At 41.2% G+C, this 21999-nt stretch overlaps 1 protein-coding gene across 3 annotated transcripts in view; it reads left to right on the top strand.

Annotated features, from left to right (window-relative positions):
- The window catches only part of eml2 (EMAP like 2), a 30846-nt gene extending 16789 nt beyond the window's left edge, over positions 1-14057 (top strand). For all 3 annotated transcript variants that reach the window (XM_084350665.1, XM_084350666.1, XM_084350667.1), the window contains 18 exons: positions 3573-3601; positions 4584-4713; positions 5100-5249; positions 6486-6555; positions 6819-6929; positions 7034-7129; positions 7301-7435; positions 7588-7687; positions 8054-8208; positions 8340-8465; positions 8555-8686; positions 8811-8878; positions 9135-9223; positions 9350-9447; positions 9751-9838; positions 10022-10117; positions 11016-11146; positions 12268-14057. In XM_084350665.1, the coding sequence (XP_084206791.1) occupies positions 3573-3601; positions 4584-4713; positions 5100-5249; positions 6486-6555; positions 6819-6929; positions 7034-7129; positions 7301-7435; positions 7588-7687; positions 8054-8208; positions 8340-8465; positions 8555-8686; positions 8811-8878; positions 9135-9223; positions 9350-9447; positions 9751-9838; positions 10022-10117; positions 11016-11146; positions 12268-12393 (1930 nt within the window). In that variant the 3' untranslated portion in view covers positions 12394-14057. The remainder of the gene's footprint in view (positions 1-3572; positions 3602-4583; positions 4714-5099; positions 5250-6485; positions 6556-6818; positions 6930-7033; positions 7130-7300; positions 7436-7587; positions 7688-8053; positions 8209-8339; positions 8466-8554; positions 8687-8810; positions 8879-9134; positions 9224-9349; positions 9448-9750; positions 9839-10021; positions 10118-11015; positions 11147-12267) is intronic.
- The last annotated feature ends 7942 nt before the right edge of the window (positions 14058-21999 follow it).

The raw sequence follows: 21999 nt of genomic DNA, 5'->3' as shown, positions 1-21999 counted from the left end.
AATAAAAAAAATGGAAAAAGTAAAACATAAATTATTCAGCATTAAGTAGTAAAGTAGTTCCTTTCTCACCTGAGATTTATTCAAAAGTTTGTTCTGCTGAATCATTTTGTGAAGCAGCTTTGCAGAACACTCGCCATGTTTTTCCAATTTGAAAACTCGCAGTGACTCACGAGCAGAGCTGAAGAGAAGCAGAGCACATTAATTACTGTATCTGCCTGTTGGGTGAAGGTTGTCCTAATCACTTGCCAAGCTATCTCTGTGCCCATTAGTGTGGATCAAGCAAATATCTGTTGAGACCTTCCAGACCATAATGAGAGAAGAATGTTTTCGCCTCGCTGACGGAGACGAGAAACTTTTTCGGAGAACTTGAGATTCAAGGAAATTTTAAGCCATCGCTTCACAAAGACTTCTTGGTGTGTGATGTGAGGATTTCTCAGAGGAACCATGAAGCGTGTTTGATGCTCGTTAGTCCCCGTTTGTTTTTACAAGAACACATTGTGTTTTCAGACTGCAGGCAGCCAGAAAATGTCAACAATACACTCAGTCTGCATGTTAATGAGCGCTCTGTTTGTGCGCTCCCTCTCCCTGGTAACCTGGTGACTGGGACTGCAGCCGCATGGGTTTCAGATCCACAGTTATTTGCCCTGTCCGGCTGCCAGTTACCCAGCATGCCCTGCACTAATTACTGGCTCTGAATCAATCTTGTCCTCCCATTGGCTAGAGCCAGGCCACGCCTCATCTTCCTGGCAGACCAGGCAGAGCACGCACACACACACACAACACGCAGCCTAAGAGACAAACGGGTCTTTATGTGGGTATTCTTGAAGAGCCGACACCCTGCCTGGTCGCCTCCAGCTGCCCAGAGACACAACAGACGCCAGTCAGGTCTTCAGATCAGTCGCCTGTTTACTCTTTTAATGTTCTTCCGATGCTTTGTGTAAGGTTCAAACACACACACAAGCTCTGATCTTTTATGATCGTAATTAGTCTGATTTCTTTCTACTTGTGTCCTTTATTGATTTATGAAACTGATTATGGCCGACCTACTTTATGAAAAGAAAAAAACTTTATGGATACATATCACATGGCATTTCACTTGGCGTGACCAGACAAGCTCAGAGATACAGTGAGACATCCGCGTGCTGTAAGACTTTCTCAGGTAACTCCCTGTTAAACAAATGTGTTGTGTCCTGTTAAGTTCTCTTGTCAGCAAACAGAAGTCGCGCCTGCGTTCAGTGTTCAGTGTGTGATTTGAGGTCTAACAGTTCCTCCTGAAACATTTGCAAAGCCGATTTATTTCAGTATTTTAAACATGATTTGTTTGCATCCATCTGTTTATCAGGATTAGGACGGCTGTGGCTCAGGAGGTAGAGCAGGCTGTCCACTAATTGGAGAGCCGGTGGTTCGACCGCTGGCTCATGTCAAAGTGTCCTTGAGCAACACACTGAACCCCAAATCGCTCCTGATGGCCGTTCCATCAGTATGTGTGTGGATGTGTGAATGGCTGAGTAAAGAAATATCATGCGGCAGTTTGGATAGAAAGTGCTTGTATCGCTCCTGATGTGCAGGTAGGCACATTGCTTGGCAGCACCATCCGTGTATGAATATGAATGGGTGAATGTGCAAGAGTTGTAAAGCCTTTTAAGTGGTAGGTCGACCAGAAAGCACTCAATAAATGCATGTCCGTATACCAGTCCTCTTCTTTACTTGCTTCATTGCGATCAGCTGGTTTGCATGAATGTTCGTACATGAAAAATACAAAAGAACTGGGACTCGTTTGTAAAAACACCGCTCCACAGTCCAGGGTACCTTTACATTTCACATTCAGCTGCCTGAAGTTGCATCTCCCCTCAGTTTACGTCTGCAGAGCCCATATGGTTCATTATTTTCTGAATGGACCCGTTTGCTTTTCTCAGGAAAATCAAACAAATCATTCCTGTGGCTGTGCAGGAAGAGACGAGCCCTTTATCTTATCACGCCATATTTTTACTGCTGTTGCCATGGTGATATCCACCTGTCAGCTGAGGCAGCGCTTCAACATCCTGATAAACTGATTGGTTGACAGCGTCCTGACAGGTTCAGGTTGAGTGGTCAGCATGCACTGAAGTGCTCAGCGGGCAGTTCTGATTGGTTGACAGGCAGCTGATTCAGGAACAGCTGAGGATGAAGCTCCGCTGCTCCGAACTGATGAGGCAGCTACAGGTTTTGATTGACAGGTCTAATTATGAATTCTGGCAAAGTGGCTGACACACCAGCTGTCATTTTGAATTTAAAGTTGTTATCCAACTTTTTTATATAAACACATTCAGCTTTTCTACGCTTCTCTTCCCCCTCTCTTCTCTGCTCTGATCGTCCTCGGGCACATTGTTTGGCTGAGCAGCACATTCATTGTGTGTTTAACTGATAATAAGTGTCACCATCCCTGTGTGATTACACCTCACAGGACCTCTGTTTACTTTGTGTCTGCTGACTCCATCAAAGCCACTTGTTGTCTTTATTGACCTCTGTGCACAGTCGCATTAAAGCATTGGTACTTTACTCTTTTGGTACTTTTACTCTCTTCATCAAAGAAAAACAGAACTGTGTCCTTTGTATCTTGTTCAATAACAAAGATGTTTGCTCAGCGTACTGTTGGAGACTCTGGTAAAAATGAGCTGTTGGCCATTGTTGATCCCCCAGTCTTCCCACAATCTGTTCATTATTTATGAATCATCACTGTACAGCGCACACAACACACTACACAGTTTTATTTTCAGTCAGGCGGAGGAGGAAATATGAGCAAGAACATGCAGTATTTTGGCTCGATCTGAACAGAAAAAAATAAATAAAGGCTGTAAAATTTTACTTCAGCACAGGAAAGCGCCTCAAATTAGCGGTCCTTTCTGGATGGGTAACACCAGACTCACGAAACATCTCATGAGATGATAATTGCACGGTGATCTCTAAACGATGATCTTTCTCCAACCCTAACCGAGGGCTTTTTGTGAATGAAAATATCCAAATCCTGACCACAGCAATGTTGTGTCAGTGAGTTTAGAAAGATTTACATACATTAAAATTGTTTTTAATTGTTTGTTTTTTAGAAACCTAAAAAATAAACTTAATATTTGTTGCCACCAGGGGGGGAAATACTTTTCACAGCAATTTAAGATCCTCCAAGTTCCACCTAATATCTAATATGTACATGCACACAATTTTCCAAGCACCAGGAGGAACCTTCATCCGGCCTCTAGAGTCCATTATCTCAAACAAGAGTAGCAATAACATGGGAGCGGTCTGGATTATATGATCTATGGCCTGAGTGTGTTTGTCTGACTCTGTACTCTGCAGCTCCTCCACAGACATCCCTGTTGTCCAGTTAATGTAAAATGGAGCAGTGAGGGTTGCAGCCCTATAGAGCAGAGAATAAATAATTCAGAATCTTTCAGGAAAGCCTGATGTTATGGAACAAAGTGTAATGAGCTTTGGAAAATACTTTTTTCATAACAGACGACAGGCAGACCCTGAATCATCTTATGCTGCCCAATAATCTTCCAAAGCATTTCATTATTTTTTTTCTCTTTCTGTTTCAGCAAATCCAAAGAATGCACCCTCAATGCAGGTAAGAGGAGTTTAACGTGTGTGTGTGTGTGTGTGTGTGTGTGTGTGTGTGTGTGTGTGTGTGTGTGTGTGTGTGTGTGTGTGTGTGTAAGTCTCTGAGTGTCTAATTTAAGTCTGAATTAGTAATTATGTCTTACCCTCACATTACTGTCGCACTTTAATTCACTGTAAAGAGGATGAGCAGCCTCTGATGTGTGAAACTCAATTATCCTTCAGGAGTCCTGGAAGAACTCTTGAAGGATTTTTATAACTGTCAGTTTGAGCTATCAAATATCTCGAACATCCAGGAACATTAATAAAGAGCCGAAGAGTACCGACTTCTAAAGCTTTAATTCTGTTAGAAAAGAAATGATGGTGTTCAGTAGTTGAGGTTATGTTTGCATTTTTCTGAGAAAACCATAAAGGTTACTGATGGACTGGCTGCAGTCACATGTTCCATTTGTGTATTGATTATCTGATCATCTGAAATAATGGAGACAAAAGGTTTCCATTGACATTCTGGTCTTGGGTTCACTCGGGAATGATAACCTGCAAATTTCCAGGGAAAAAAGCAAAAAAAATTCAGAAATGAAGGAAAACATAACCAATGAAGTTCGAGATGACACAGTTTTCCTCTGACTGTTGTCAGCAAAGGAAGTTTGAACAAAGCACTGTCAGGATTTCAGCATTGATGTTTGATTTTAGATTTCAAGAAGCCAAAATTCTCTCATCTGCTGTTCTGAATCTGTAGAGTTGTGTCAGAAAAACACTTTTTTCTTTTTTTAAATGGCAGAAATCAAAACAAAGCCACAAAGCCTCTTTGTGTCTGTGTTTAAATGAAGACTCATGAAGTCTCACAACCTTCGATTAACAGAGTTTTGTTATTTTCTAAAAAAGAGATCATCGTTCTGTCTCTTCTACTTGATCTGCAGCTTGACCTCCTTCTACTTGATCTGCAGCTTGACCTCCATCTCTCTTTGTCTTCCCTGTCTCCTTCCCTCCAGAGGACGGCTACGTGAGGATGTTCCTCCGAGGTCGTCCTGTTACCATGCACATCCCTGATGAGCAGAGGGAGAGCTACAGCATCGACCAGAAGGTGGCGCTACCCGACCGCAAGCTCAAACTGCAGTGGGTGTATCCTTCAGGGAGAGGGAAGCTGTGAAATAATATTTAATTCATCAGCTTACTCCTGATCCATCAAAGAAACTGTTTCTCAGTTTTCAAACTGTGAGGGGCGCCTCCCCCCGGGGTACAGGAGAGGTGACGGGGAAGCGTGGAGAGAGAGGCAGGAGACAAAGACTGCATGAGATGAATCTGGGTCAAAAACATGTTAACACAGAGACATACGGTGTCACAGCAAAACGGAGACATGATACACATTTATTTAGACTCCCTGTGATTGTCACTTCTCAGGGTATCAGTGAGTTAGTAAGTTGTAAGTAGTTTTCTTCAGTGTCAAAGTAATCCGATTATAATGTCCAGCCTCACCCATCTTGTTCCCTAACTTAAGCATTGACCAGGTACGGCTACCGTGGACGTGACTGCCGCTCCAACCTCTACCTGCTGCCCACGGGAGAGATTGTCTACTTCAACGCCTCTGTGGTGGTGCTGTACAACACAGAGGAGCAGCAGCAGAGACACTACCTGGGCCACAACGACGATGTCAAATGGTGAGACAGCAGCAGGCTGATAACAGCTTTCTTTCAAATGTTTGATAGTTAACATAAGGTCAGGGTAGAGTAACATGCTGACTGATGCTCCCTTTTACACTGGTTCTTGTGTGCATGTCAGCGTATCACCTCTGCTCAAAGGCTTTGCTGAAAGATGGTTGGTTCATTAGAAGATTCATCATGACAGCCAAAACCAAAACAAGGACAAAGAGAACAAAGCTTCACATTTTTCAGATTCTGTTTCTATCGTCATTTAAATTGTTCAGCTTCCTGCAGCTGACTGTGTTGATCATTGATGTGATTTTTTTGGTTTACTTAATGAGCGCTAGTTGACATCCTGAGTGAGCTCTGTGACTGGATCCTCGAGGATATAAACACACTGAATCCCCCTGAGGCATGCTGGGAAAACTACTCATCTCTACAGGGATGCAATCATTTTCTTCTCTCCCACGGCATCACGTTGAGTTCTCCTCTGAAAAAGATTCTGTGCTAACAACTCTAATTATTTTGTCACTTTTTATTTTAGAAACACAAATTTGTTGATATAAAAATCTCAGAATTTGCAAGTTTATATTTTGAAAGGTGTCGATAGTGTTTTTCTAAAAAAACATATTTGATATTTATTTTATTTTCGTTTATTTCCTTGTGTATGAGTCAGTGCCCAAATCTAATATGGTGTCAAATATGGCTGCAGTAACGATTATTTTCATTATCGTTATTCATTTTCACAATTTTTAATCGTTATTCTATTAAATGTCAAAAAACTGAGACAAATGCTCATCACAATTTCCCAAAGTCCAAAGTGACATCTTCCAATTGCTTAATTTGTCCAACCAACAGTCCAACACCCAAAGACTTTTCATTTATTGCAGAGAAAAGTCGCAAATCCTCACATTTAAGAAGCTGGAAGCAGCAAATGTTTGACATTTTTGCTTGAAAAATTATTTAAACGACTGATCAATTATCAGAAACAGTTGGCGATTAATTTTCATTTGATCGACTAATCGATTAATCGTTGCAGCTGTGTTGTCTATAATGGAAACAAAATGTCTGCGGTTGTGACGGCTTTTAGTGTTTAGTGTTTATATTTTCAAAGATGTTTTTACTTCCATTGTTTGAACCTGAAGCAGCTGTTTTAAATCCGCAGTTGGACACTCATCATTTTTTTACAAAAGCCTGAAGCAGCATAAGAAAAATATTCAAATGAAGTAATAATCTATATTTTCTCTTCCGCAGCCTGAGTGTGCATCCCGACATGGTTACCATAGCAACGGGGCAAGTGGCTGGAAACTCCAAAGATGGAAAGGTGCTGTGAAAACTACGCTTACATCCTCCCACAGAGTTTCACAGTTTTACTCACAGATACATACAGACACAGTTCAGCTTACAGCAGGTATTGAAAAGGTGAAAACAGCTGATTACAGACAGGAACAATGCCAGATCTGTTTCCATCTAATGGTTATTAATAGCAAGAAAAGTTATTTAATTATTTTTATTTACTCCCACTCCCCGTGGTTTCTACATATTAAATGAGTTTGTCTAACGCGTCTCTTTCACCTGTCTGTGTAGCTGCTGGCTCCTCATGTCCGTGTTTGGGACTCTGTGAGCCTCAACACGCTCCATGTGATCGGGATGGGAGTGTTCGACAGAGCGGTCACCTGTGTGACTTTCTCCAAGTCGGTGAGCAGGTTCACATCCTGTCGAGTTTCAAAGTTCAGTCAATGATAAACGCTTTTAACTGTTGTTTTGCTCGATGAAGATCTCACTCCTCATTGTTCTGTCAGAATGGCGGCACCTTCCTCTGCGCTGTGGACGATGCCAACGATCACATCCTGTCGGTCTGGAACTGGCAGAAGGAGAAGCAACTGGCTGACGTTAAGGTGCCCCGATCCTCTGATCATCTGACCCTGATCCCCTGATTATAAAGCATAACATCTCCTGGTTGTAAACATTGATAAACAAACAGTATGGGTTACTAGCATGGACAAAATGGACAAATTACACTTAATGAACATGTTTCCATCTTCATGCCTCCTGTCTCTGTCTCGCAGTGCTCCAACGACTCTGTACTGGCTGCTGTGTTTCATCCCATGGATGCCAACCTGATTGTCACCTGTGGAAAATCTCACATCAACTTCTGGACCATGGAGGGCAACACTCTCACCAAGAGACAGGGCCTGTTTGAGGTAAAGACACTGCTTCAAAAAAGTCACACCGCCCTCCAACCTCAAGTTCATCAAAGCCTATAAACTTGCTTGTTATTTCATTGCAATACAACTAGCTATTACAACAATCTTGTAATAAACCCTGCCATCTCTCCCTCTGTCTTTCTCTCTAGAAACACGAGAAGCCAAAGTACGTGTTGTGTGTGGCGTTTGCTGAGAATGGAGACGCCATCACAGGAGACTCCAGTGGAAACATCTATGTCTGGGCCAAAGGTAGAATTTAAATAACTCACAATAATCCCAACCTTTTGTTCAAATCTCCAAACACCGACAGACTGGCTGCTGACCGAAGTATGAAAATGCAGCAGTGCTGGTCATGTAAGAAGATGATTGGATGTTTGAAAAGCAACCTGTAAATTAATAATCCAATTATGGATCATTATGGTAAATATAGCCATTAAAACTGTTGTGCAGGAGTTTTAGTTTTAGGTCTTAATTTCATAATAACTTTGAAACTCTTGAAAAATATTCCTGGGGCTCATCATCAGGCAGTGTCAATATTCTGTTACCCTTCTCCATTGAAAATATAAAAGCATCCATCAGAGACAGGCTGTCCTCTGTTTGTGTTCTGATTGACAGGTGGTAACCGCATCAGTCAGCAGGTGTCGGGGGCCCACGAGGGCGGGATTTTCTCTGTTTGTGTCCTGAAGGACGGCACCATGGTGTCTGGAGGAGGGAAGGATCGCAAGGTGGTGCTGTGGGGGCACGACTACAGGAAACAGGCCGAGATGGAGGTGAGAGACGTGAAGTGTCCTGTGTGTATCAAAGACATCTACAGTTGAAATGGCTCAGTCTTGAAAGTGTGTGAACTGCTCTAACGGGAGCGTGTGAGCTTGTTTACAGTCTGTGCTGTGTGTTTGTCCAGGTGGGCGAGTCGTTCGGTCCTGTCCGGGCTCTGGCTGAAGGTAAACCTGGAGAGCTCTTCGTAGGAACCACCAAGAACGCCATCATCAGAGCTGCTTTCCCTGACACATTAACTCCTATTGTACAGGTACACACACACACACACAAACACAATGTGCATGTTTCTGTAGAGCACGTCATGTGGTTTGTGTGTGCTAACACAGACGCCTGTTTCAGGGGCACACAGATGAGCTCTGGGGTCTGGACATCCATCCCTCCATGGAGCAGTTTGTCACCTGCTCCCAGGACAGACAGGTTCATCTCTGGGACACCAACTCCCATCAGCCCCTCTGGAGCAAGACCATCGAGGTGACTGGCCTGACGGCACTGGAATATAACAAAGAATTAAAGAAGATTTGACAATCTTCAATAATGTGGGTCTAAAATAAAATGAACTAATTCATCTTCTTCTCTGCTCCCTCTCGTGCTCCAGGATCCAGGGAGGTCTGCTGGTTTCCATCCCAGCGGGGCTGTTCTGGCTGTGGGGACCATGACTGGAAGGTCAGCCTCAGTTATATTTCAGTTAATTCAGTTAAACATTCTCAACAGGCAAAACAACGACTACACAAGATGACAACTAATGTATATTTTAAAGCAGCAACATGTAAAGCTACAGACTGTTTAAAGGGGATTACTTTGTTTGGGTTTTTTCTCAGTTTTAAGTATTTACTCCTTTCTCTGCTTTATAAAGTGTAAATATTTCTGTAGGTTGGATGAAACAGTTAAGACATCATCTGTGGTTGTGTGTGTGTTGCAGGTGGTTGGTGCTGGACACTGACACACGAGATCTTGTTTCTATGCACACAGACGGCAATGAGATTATTTCCAACGTCAAATACTCTCCAGGTAAACATCACCTGTTCCTCCACATCACTGAGCCAGAGCCATTATACAGTAGACACAGTGAAGAGGCAGCTGGTAGAAATGTTCACGTCACAGTGCTGTGTTAACTCTGGACTCTTTTGCTTTTAGACGGTAACTTCCTGGCTGTTGCTTCCCATGACAACTATGTTTACATCTATGCTGTGACGGAGAATGGCCGAAAGTACAGCCGTGTGGGGAAATGCACTGTGAGTATACTTTTCTTTTTGAAATTCATATCTCTGTTGTCTGAAAGCTATAAAAACTATTATTTATTTATTTATTTATTTTTTAACTTCATTGTTATTGTATATTTTTTTAACTGCCACTTTTACTTGAAGTACTGAAATAAAAGTTTCCCTCCATAATTATATGATTAACAAGAACACTTTCAGTTTGAACAAAACTAAAACATACTGACTGAGAAATTAAACCCACATTTTCTCCAACATGTGTTTGGAATGAAACCCTCACATCCCTGTGATCAATCAACATAAACTCCTTGTCCACAGGGCCACTCCAGCTTCGTCACCCATCTGGACTGGTCGAGAGACAGCCAGTACCTCGTCACCAACTCAGGAGACTACGAGATCCTCTTCTGTAGGTCCTCCCTCTTGTCTCTCTTCACATACACTTAAAGTTTACTCTTTCATTTCATTGACAATAAACACTTTCTGCTCAAATACGTGCACTCAAGTAACTCATGCTTCAAGACAAAAAATGGAAGTGACATTTTGACTTGCTGCACAGAGCATGACAAACTGTTTTTGTTGTTTTTTTCAGGGGAGGCATCCAGTGGTAAACACGTGACCAACATGGACGTGGTGCGCAACCTGGAGTGGGCCACTTCCACCTGCACTCTGGGCTTCAACACCTTTGGTAGGTTGAGAAAACTCACTTTTTTTTTCCTTCTGTGATTTAATAATATGAAGCCTGTGAGCCCGCCTGAGATCAACAAACAGACTCCACCTGTAGTGTCAACCAGAAGGTCACATGGGATTGGATTATCACTCCTGTCCAAACCCACCCCACAAAAATATTTCTGTCCCGTCCCAATCCCAGAAGAATAAATCCCATCCTGCAGCCAGCAGCCAACCACAACAGCAGAGGGTAGAGAATAAAAAAGAATAGTAAAAGCAACAGAATGACTAGCATTGTGTTATTAGTAAAGAAATTAGCATTTTTTTTAAATTAGAAATGCATATTTATACATGAAAATTCACCTTTTGTTGTTATGAGAATTCACATCTATTCCTGTTGACTTGTATTCTGTCCTGTCCCAGTCATGTGATGTATCGTGACATTGACTCCCAGCCCGCAGGATTCCCCCCAAAAAATCAGCCTCTAACGTAAATAGATGAATTAACAAATTCATGTAGTTTTATACAATTTGCATTTTAGGATCAGTTGGCTGATGCTCAGAGGAGTTGGCAGTAAAAGCAGAATAAGCTTCAAGCTGCACCAGGCAACTCTATATTTTTTTTATCTTTACCAACCTGCAAAGTCCAGATTTCTGTGGATGGAGCATCCACCCACAGCCGTTAGGAAACAGTTTTGTCCTCTCTTTTACATTTGACTCATCAGTTCAGTTGCTGGAGAGATGTCCAGATTGACCTTTGATCAAACCACTGCACAGCATTTTGATGCAGGCTGAAACAGCACATGACTGCTTCTCACCCTCTCTCTCTCTCTCTCTCTCTCTCTCTCACCCTCTCTCACCCTCTCTCTCTCTCTCTCTCTCTCTCTCTCTCTCTCTCTCACCCTCTCTCTCTCTCAGGAATCTGGCCAGATGGAGCAGACGGCACAGACATCAACGCCGTGTGCAGGTCACATGACGGCTCCCTGCTGGCCTCTGCCGATGACTTTGGCAAAGTGCACTTGTTCTCCTTCCCCTGCTCTCAACCAAGGGTCAGTCGTGTTCACTCGCAGTACCACGCAGCGCATCACTGTCTGTTTGGATGTCTTTGAAATTTGCTCTGCGCTGCAGAGGCGTTGACCTTTTACACTTCCAGAGTCGAGCAGCCACACTGTTTTCTCTGCGAACCTTGTCATTAAGTGTTAATGAACACTGTGAAACACCATGAAAGCTCAGCAGAAAGAACAAAATACTCAACCACAGGGCTTTCACTGTGGGATTACTACCAGACCTATAATGTGCACAATTTCTCCCAGGTGTTTATTTTGTTCTCACAAACAGGTTTAATTGTTGGGGGGGGGTTTTCAGGGGTTTTTTTTTAACACGTTTTTAGTCAAAGCCCTTTAAGCTGGAGCTGTAAACTTAATTGTCCATTCAGACAAGCTGGTTGCCATTAGCACAGAAACTCAGAGGCTGTAAATAGTTACAACAAGTTGATAAACTGGGGCTACAACTAACCATTATTTCTATTATCAGTTAATCTGCTGATCCATAAAATGTCAAACAACTGCGAAAAATGCTGATTAGAATTTCCCAGAGCCCAAAGTGACATCTTCAAACTGCTTGTTTTGTTCAACCGACAGTCCAAAACCCAAAAACTCTTCACCTGCTGTCATAAATCACAAAGACAAGCTGCAAATCATCACATTTAAGAAGCTGCAACCAGGAAACGTTTGACATTTTTGCTTGAAAAGTGACTTTTAACAATTAATCGATGATCAAAATAGTTGTTGATTAATTTTATTTTGATTTTTTTATTGGTTACGAAAATGTTTTTTCACACATAGTGGTAGTTTTTTGTGTAGTTTTAGTTCACTATAATAACCTTGTGTCCCACTGAATTAAATATTTAAAGCCAAGGCTGCAGCAGTTCACCAAATGGAAATACTCAAGATGTCTTCTGTGTCTTTTTATACACCTGAAATTTTCTGGAGCTCCACCAGAATTTAAAATAAAGTACTGTGGGTTTGAGCACAACATATGGCATGACTGTCTGACTGACTTGCTGTTAAGTTCAGCAGCGAAACAGCTGACCTTGTTGTTGTTGACTTCACGATGCATCGTCAGACTAATTCTTACTCGACTTCCTCCCTCTGTCTGCTCACATTTCCAGGCTCCGAGCCACGAGTACGGTGGCCACAGCAGTCACGTGACCAACGTTGCCTTCCTGCACGACAACAGTCACCTGATCTCCACCGGCGGGAAAGACACCAGCATCCTGCAGTGGGTGGTCGCCTAGGCAACACTATCCAACCACATCTCTAATCCCCACAGTCGGGGACCAGCATCCTCTCTGACCCTCTTCACCTTTACACTGTTTTATCCTCCTGCCACCAGGGGGCAGTATCTCCACTGTGCCTACTGGAAATAATAAAAACACACAAACGTAAACACGACTTGACCGACCCACAGATGTCACACCAGATCAGATGATTGAGTATCCTTGTAATAAATGGAATATTATTTAGTGTCCTGCTGTTTGTACTAGAATGTAGAGAAAATGACTTGTTGTCATGCAGGAAGTGAATCCTAACTGTTCCCAAAAAAATCTACTACTGCAACACCAACCGAGCTGGAAACTGCTAGTGGTGACTACACAGTAAACCTGTGATTTTAGCATTAGTACTAACTGTGCCTAAACTATATTTATCTTAACCCCCTTTAATGAGAATTCCACCTATTTTAAAGGGAAAACGTGTTTGCAGGTTTTCGTTCCTTAATTACAAATCATGTAAACTTCACAGTTTTGTTGACCAGTTTTGAGTGCATGCTACAGTAAGGGTTGTATTTATATTTTAGGGTTAAATATTAGAGAACTTGCCCTTCCTTTCCAAGCAACTATTGGTGTCAATTAATTTCCATAATGTACGAAAATCAGTCACAAGACTTCAGCTGAATGCAGTTTTCTATTCAGTTTACACTAAAACAGCATCAGCACCCACCCACAAGAAGAAGATTGGATGTTCACTGTAAATGAGTACTCAACTAAAATATTTTCTTATATAGATTTCCAGGTACATAGAAACAATGGATTCTTGAAAATGAAGAAAAAAATGCATTTAACTTTCTTGATAATCGCAGTTTGGTTGTCAAAACTGTGAGCTGTTGTATGGTATACATTATTCGGGGAGTTAAAAACATGCAATAACACTTGACCCTTTTAAGAAGTCATGTAACGCTGCACCCCAGGTGAGTGTATCAGATTCTTGGAAACATTCCTGAAGCCTGAAATCTCAAAGACACAGTAACCCTTCAAACATGAGACAAACTCGTGAAGGGGCAGTATTTTTAAAGTCAGTGTTCCTGTCCATTAGCCTCCAGCTTTAAGGAAAGAGTGATCCATGTTTGGAAGAACTAACTGACATACAAAGAAAGATTGTATTAGAATTCCTAAAATGGGTGGAATTCCCCTTTAAAAAGACTATAACCCCATTGCCTTGTTATCTCACACTTCTCCATCCTTCAACCTGATTTCAAAGCTCTTAAGGTGCAGATTGTTCTGAAGTATTACAGACTGCTGTTGGAGATTGTAAACGGTACAAAGTGGCTGTTTTGTCCCGAGCCTCTCATTTCGCCTACTGTGTTTCTGATTGTACTACTACTGTAACTGTGCTGAGAAGGCACTAGATGGCGCTACAATGCAAGAGAATGAGCATGACCGAGGCCGCCCTCCTCCTGTAGATGCTGTTAATGTCGCAAAGGTCTATAAAAAGTAAATATATGTATTATGCAGTATATCCGAGTGGCTGTGTTATTTTAATATTTAACTGTAACGATGATGGATGTTATATTATTCCTGTGGCACTTTTAGCGATGGACAGAAGGGTAATGCTGTGCTGTGGAAGTGAGCTTGAGCTGTGCTTTGCCTTCTGTTTTGTTAATAAAGTTTTTACCCAAGTAGTACTCAGTGGAGGCTCTTTACTTCCTTAAAGTTGTCAGGAAAAGGAGAAAAAAGAGATCATGATCTCAAGAGACAATATCCTGGTTCAGTTTGAGGTGTAACAGGCCATAAAAATCATTTGTTAGGTCTTAATTGCCTCAAAATGTTTTATCTTATTTATTTTCCCCATCTTTTAGTCCTTAAACCTGCCACAGACCCTAATACTGTCTTTACTTTATACTTGCACTTACTTGTTGGCAAATGTAGATTGACCTCACTCTCTCCAATAACTATCCTACATTTATACTTTTATACTTACCAGCATTTCTTGCATAAGAAAAAGTCTTTGGGTTAAAAATGATCTTGAAAAGGTCTTAAATCTAAGACATCCTCATTTTTTATGCCTCAATATTCGATAAATCCTGTTGTGCTAAACTCTTAACCCATCTGAAAATGGAAAACTATTATTGGAAATATTTTGGCTGAAAGCTTGAAGTCGAAACAGGTACAGCTGATGATAAGTTAGTTGGTTCTGTGATCTATTGACAGTCAATATGTGTGTGACGCCAGACAGAGGTCAGTTTGTGGCCAAAGGTTGCTGGTTCGAATACCCAGTTCATTCAGGGTAATCTGGGTGGGTGCATCATAAACCAGTTTGGTTCAGCACATACAGGAACATTTTCGAGGATGGCTGAAAGGCATTATGGGAAACTACAGTAAGTGGCAACCCCAGAGCGAGAGTGATCATTTAACCCGAATCATGATCTTTCCCTCACTCCAACCAAGTGAAGGCGCACAAATCTTGAAGTAGGTGACGTTACCGGTCAGTTACAGCACTTCATCATAAACAGTGATTATGTTTGGATTGATAAATAAAGGTGTGGAGCAGGAGATGGGGAGACTGAGGTCAGAGCCAAAGAGGAAGATTCCTGTGTTTATCCAGCATTCAGCAGGCAGTGACCAAGGTCAGGTCACGTTGGTATTGTGGTGATAATGACCTGTTGTCTGTCAACACCTCTTAGGTCAGGATGAGAAGCTGGTGACCCCGGAGCTCCTCACAATAAACCAAAACATGAACGTCAAAGGTGGTCAGGAGGTTTGTAGTGTGACTGATCCTCGGAGATAGTACAGAGCCTACGGGAAACAAAGACAACTTCAGTTCTTTGTCATGTTTTGAGTGCTTTTCATGAGTTATGTTGCCATATTAAGCACCAGTTAAAGCAACTGTAGGTCCAGTAGACTGACTCTGATTCTGGTGTGTGGAGATTAATCAGAAAGAAAAATCTGAACGATACAAGTGGACACAAACAATTTGCTCTTGGTAGCCTGAATTTACGTAAAGACTGCTTGAGCAATAGTAAAATCAAGGTGTCACATGGGAGCAGGCCGGTATGTTCTGCAGAAACATACTGCTACCACACAAAAGAAGTTGTGTATTGTTATAAGATGCTGAGCATTCCCTCTTTTATCAGTTCCTTGTTGTAATATGATAAGGTTGTATGATGTAATAATGTGAAAATATCTTGTCAACAGCATTAAAAACATCCTGTTGTAACCATAAACTTTTCACATTTTTACCTTGTAATGATCGTTTTTTCCTTTTCTGGCATGGCAGCAATGCTCTACAGTAAGTAAGAAAAAACAAAAAGTAAAAGTATTGGTTTATATTTATGTTTTGTGTCATTTTGATTAAATGTTGTGTGTTGTCTCTTCTACTTTATATTTTGCATTTCTCTTTTCCATTTCCTTCTGGATTTTGAGGCAGAATTGCCTCACATGTCACTGTATAGCAAGAAATAAACAAGAATTTGTCTCAGTAGCTTCTGTGAGCTTTACAGGACGTACAGACAACATGAACATAACAAGGACAAAAGGATTTCCCATACAGTGCAAAGGAAGAGCGCGAGACACATGATACCCTAAACTTTAACACAATAAACATCGACCTTTAGGATGAGGGTGACACAGAGGACAAGGACGAAGAGGAAGGAGCACTCGGGCTTCTTATGACAAAGGAGAAGATTTCTTCTTGTCAGTGAGTTTTCATCAGTCAACTTAATATTTTTTCTAGGCGCAGTGGAAATGTAACTTTATCTTGACAGTCAAATTTACACCTCTTCTTCACTATGTTTCTACACTTTCCACACACAATTATTGGTAAAAAAGCTCAATGGGACATCTGGACATGTCCACGTTTGAGGTAGGACTGGTGTGATAATATATGATTGGCTAACAAAGTAGGGATGAAGTCAGTTCACTGACAGCAAGCTTGCCGTTCAACAAATCACCAAAGAAAGAGGTATATGTCAGGTGAGGACTGCTGAATGCCCAGAGGCTACTCCTTTTGGCAGTGCTTTTTGTATTTGCATTGAATAACTGGCATATTGGACAAATGGAAAGAAGCCAGTTTTAGAGAAACCTCTAGTGAGGAGGTCTGTTGGTGGTACAGTAGGTGGACCTGCAGGTCTGCACACAAATGGGGTCTAAACGTGAGGAGGGCTGAACGTGAGGGCCGACTCTTCAGTTATTCTCTTTGAAAATGACTGGATTGGCACCATTTACAGATCAACTCCTGACTCCAGGTACTAACATGTATCTCCTCAGAGGGCAGGTGAGCTCATCAGTACAGAAGCAGGTAGAGTTTTAACGTCCTGCTTCAGGTCACTATGGTTTGGTTTTGTGTCACCTCACATCGACAACAACCTGCTTTCACAGCACAACCAGTGGACTCAGCAGCAGCAGCAGCAGCAGCAGCACATTCCACACTGTCCACTGCTTTCATACAAATGATCATCTATGGGAGATTTATTGCAAACAAATGTTTATCCACATTCCCCACAGATGCCAAACAGCCACACTGCTGGACACAAACACATCATCTAGAGCTGTTTTCTAGGCTTACGTCCAGTCACGATGCTCTCTCAGATATAACACTGAGCATCTCGTTTGAGGGTAGTTTTTAGCTTCAAAGCATCAAAACATCTGTATGGACGACAAAAAGTTTCTTTTCTGTTCGAGCAAATACTTCTCAATGAAAGAGAAAGTGTTGTGCTCGATGAAGGCCTTAATCAATACAGCGTTCTCATGTGGTTGCAACTAAGCACTTGAAGAAAGAACAAGATGTGTGCCAAACACTGAAGGGGGCTCAAGCTTGGCACAACAATAAAGTGGATTTATGATGCAAATCAGTCAAGATGTGGGCTGTAATTTATTGATTTTCACAGGGAGAGAGCAGTCTACTCTGTTTGGCATTTTCTTCACTGAGACAACAGGAAGATGGAGTAGGCTGCATATTAGAGGAGATTAATGCAGTCATACTGTTAGCCTCTCTCTGCAGGGACCCACAGAGTAAATATATATTTGGCATTAATCAGCTCAGTGGAGGAGGGCAGACTGATGGAGAGACAAAGCAGCAGAAACCAAAGATCCATCAATCGTTTCCAAAGTATTGATCCAACAAATGTGAGGAATAAATGTCACTGCTGCTACTTTAAAATGATCCATTTTTATTCATTTACCTTTTTTTCTTTTAAATTATTGCCGTCATGATGAAGCTTTCACATTTTTTCATTCCTGTTTCGCCTTCAGTAGGAACTGTAAAATAATCAGACAGGAAAGTGCTGCAGATCTGTGTTTTTTTCTGAGGGGAAACGAGTCATGAGAACAGAAAACAGCGAGTTGTTCTCAGACACACTTAATCAAATAACACAGATGGAATATTCTAGCAGTCTGAGGTCTCAACCCCAAAATGTACAGGCCTGAGGCTATCGCAAACATACACTTTCTTATTCTGGGAACGAAACAATAAAAGGACGTGCTGAAAATGGACAAAAATCTCATTACTACACACATACACACACTGGTAAGCATTAAGGCGATACCACAACAGATTGACATGTGATAAGAGAGCCTGAAAAACAGCTGGTGGAGGAAACGACTAACTCTCAGCAGGTTTTTGAGACTTTATTCCTTTGGTCAAACATTAAAGGTAGAGGTGATGACCACTACAGACACTACTTAAGACGGATTCTTTCACATGAGAGTAACACCGGTTGTATGTCAACTTCGTCGCAGTGATATTATTAGCCTATTATTTTACATATTCACACCATCAGCAGTTTTTGTCGGCTACCCTTCCTGTTTTTATCAGATGCGACTGTGTGTCTTTACCCCGTCTTACGTGCTTAACATCTTCACAGATTGCTCTTCTTTTGCAACCTTTCCATGCTGATAGACTTGTGGGTGTTTGTGACATGCTCATATCTAGAAGTGGAAAACCTACGTTGGCTTAATGAGTTGATAACCACTTTCTTGTGGAAGCTTAGTGTGATTGCAGTTGTTACCCTTACTGATGCCAGATAACTTTGCACATCTTTGTGGTTCACAGCGTTCCTCTTGCCACCCAGTTCACTTCCTATGAAGATATTATGGCTTCCTCCACAGCACGGCAGACAAACCGAGACACGTAGAGTTTGTTCACTGAAATCTTCTTCATGTTTTTATTGTATCTCTGTTGAGATAACACAAACAGCCCGATGTCTCAGTCTGATGAGTGGAAAACAAGATGATCTCTCTGAAAACTGTGTATATCTTTTTGAAGGTCATAATGAAGATTGACGTTTTGTATCAACAACAGTGATACCATTTATTGCTGTTGATATACAGTTCCCTTTCGTTCTAACAATATTTGGGTATTGTTATTTCAGAAGATTAACCTTTATAAATTTTGCTTTTTGGGCTTGTAAAACAAATGATAAAGTTGGTCATAGTTTGTTTTATTCAGGTAAATGGCACAAACAGCGAATCACACAAGATGTCGTTCATTTTATTGGAATCTACAGCAAAGACAAATATCTGATCAGGTGATATGATGAAGCACTCCATTCATGTTTTTGATTAACAACATACATACATGTTTGATATACAAGGAATCAAGGAAAATCTTTATCATTTGTCATCAGTTATTGATATTCAACATAATTCCCTCTATAATATGTCTCTTTATATCCTGCTGTGAGGGAGGTTTATGAGCTGCAGCTCCAACACTGAAGCTCACCATCACACAACACTTCATCGTCTGTGCATACTTGCAGTTTAGTGAACACACCACAGGGTCTGCCAAAATGTTGTGTTTGGGATAATGCAAACATCAATTAATATTCCAGACACAGTTTCATAACAATATCAGAGAGAGAGAGAGAGAGAGAGAGAGAGAGAGAGTCAGTCCAGTGCAGTGAGTTGTGTGTATAAAACACTTATTGTATTGGATTGCATTGGATTGGACTTACTATATCAGAAGATGTGCTTTAATGTATTAAAACCACACATACCCGTCTATAACCTTAACAAAGTTCATTTTGGTGCAAAACAAGATATTTCCCTAAACCTGAGCATGTTTTAAAGATATAATATGTAACATTTCTGCATCAAAGTTTCTAAAAACGACAAGAGCTTTGTTATATGTGTACTTAAATTATCTCAAACGTAACGTAATAACGTTAAAGCCCAGAGAAATCCTTCATTTTACTCAAGTTAACAGTTTCATTTGGTCCCCTGTTTCTACCTGAGTCACATAGAAAGACTTTCATCACCACTGGTATTGTGTTTAACAGTGAGGATGACATCTCCCATGATCCCACACTACTTACATCTTTGGTTTGTCCTGATAGAGACACAGAATATAACATACTGTGCATTGCAAGTTTATTAATAAAACTGAATTATTTTTGCAACAGTAAGATTTGTTGCATGTGTTCTTCTTACTTTGAGTTGCATCTAATCTCTGGTATCATTTTGAAAAAAAAAAAAATCGTAGAAACAGGAACTTTCTCTCGCCTACTGTCATGTCATTAAACAACAATTTGTTAGCAGTGTCATGTATTTCAGACACGAACATTCAGCCTCACTGAATGAACCAGATCGTCATATTATATGTTATGTGTGAATGCATTGTGTGTGTAAAGTTTACATACAGACTGAGGAGGATTTTTTCCGTCTGAAAGGGGCTGAGAAAGAGCGCAGCAAAAGAAAATAAAAGAGACGAAGAAAGCAGCGAGAAGGGGATTAAAAATAAGAAAGAGGGAGTGGAGGAGAGGAAGAGCTCAGGGAGAAGGTCAGGAATGCAGATTGTGTCTAACAGTCTATTCTCTGAACCACCAGGGTGTCTGAGCTGCTGCCGACGGCCCGTTGAGCAACGTGTTGATGTATGGGGCGTTTCTGAATAACAGCGGTTTGTCTGCTAGAGGTCCTGCAGAGCGGAAAAAAACTTGAGAAGAGAATCACTCTATGTACAGTAGGTTTCCATTGGCTGCTGTTATAAAAGCACATCAGAGTAACCGAACACTTGTCCTTCAGTGTAACTGCTACGTAAGCATGTGTAGAAGCGTAGAAATGGACGCAGGTGCAGAAATCATTTTCACATTCAACTCAGGGCTCTGAATCTATTCTGTCTGTGTTTGTTGTTGAACGTATACACTCACAAACACCCAGAAAAATGTCTGAACTTTCTATTTCACATGTGACAGACAAACATCAGAGGCATTGGTGCGTTAAATTATTTTGAAAAAAAAACTCAGCTGCAGAACAGATGTAGTTCAACATGATGCAATTTGTAAGTGAAGGCAGCAGTTGGTCTCTAATGACTTCCAGGAGGTCAGACCTCCTCGAACTTGAGCAGTGTGAACCTAAACAAACCAAACGCAAAAATACAACAAAGTAAACTCTCCAGTAAACTGTCTGCACCCACACAGCTTCACACAGTGTCACAGAGAGCTACGCTTCGAGCTGTGACGCTGATTCAAACGAAACTAAGAGTCTACAGACATGCTAACGGCTCTGTGAGGCTGACACAGTGGTATTCTCAGCTAAATGCCAACATCAGTATGCTAACATGCTCACAATGACAATACATGCTGATGCTAAGCAGATATAATGTTTACCATGTTCACCATCATAACTTAGCCTGCATATTACCGTTTGCTGATTACTGCTTAACACAAAGTACAACTGACGGTGATGAGAATAGTTTTACAGCTATTTGTTCGGACATTTATTCACTGGACGAAGTGAAAGTTAATCTTAATGATGGTGTGAGGTGCGAAGTCAGGTAGCAGAGATAATAATATGCTTATAACCTCTGCCAAGGAGGTTATGTTTTCACCTGTATCCGATTGTTGGTTTGTCAGCAGGATTACACAGAAACTACGTAACAGATTTCCATGAAACTTGCATGGAGGATGGACCTCAGCCCAAAACTGACCCCATTAAGTTTTGGTGCAGATCCGTATAAAGGGACAGATCCAGGATTGTTTTTTCTCACTTTCTTTAACATTGTGAGATAGGGTGTACTTCAACATTTTTGGACAGTTTCTTAGGGAATACATCATGGTTCTTGATGAAAAAAATCAGGCTCTGGGGGATTTAAATATGTTTTATTTGATATTGGATTCGCCTTGATTAAAGAGGAATGCTGGGCCTTGGCAGTGGGCCTACTCAGTGCCATTCTAGTTACGAGACATATTTAAGTTTATTGTTAGTTGGCAGCCTCTAGTGGCCACTGTAATTATTACAATAGCAAAAGAGGAAGTCAGGTGAGGTGGTATAAAGAGCATCAAAGTCTGCATAAGGAGGAGGTGATTGATGGTTCAAACAAACACAGGACGTTTACCCAGGAGATTGCTGTTCATGTCCCGTGAGAATCCAGAAGTCAATATGAGTTATTTTCACTTAGTAACATAGTTACAGGGATAATATTCTACTTACTGGATAAATGAAAACATTGACCTCACTAGATAAAAAGTCAGGAGACCATGAATATTTGTACCAAATTGAATAGCAATCACTCCAAATGTTGTTGAACCTACTGACAGTAAAGTACTGAAATGGGAGAATAAAATACATGAATACCTTGTAGTGAAGAAATCCTGGGCTGCAGATGACTATGCTGCATTTCAGTATTGTTCCAGG

Source organism: Pagrus pagrus (assembly GCF_965226575.1).
Source record: "Pagrus pagrus genome assembly, chromosome: 4".
NCBI classification, from domain to species: Eukaryota; Metazoa; Chordata; class Actinopteri; order Spariformes; family Sparidae; genus Pagrus; species Pagrus pagrus.
Note: the sequence above shows the minus strand (reverse complement) of the source record. Positions and strands in the feature narration are given on the sequence as shown.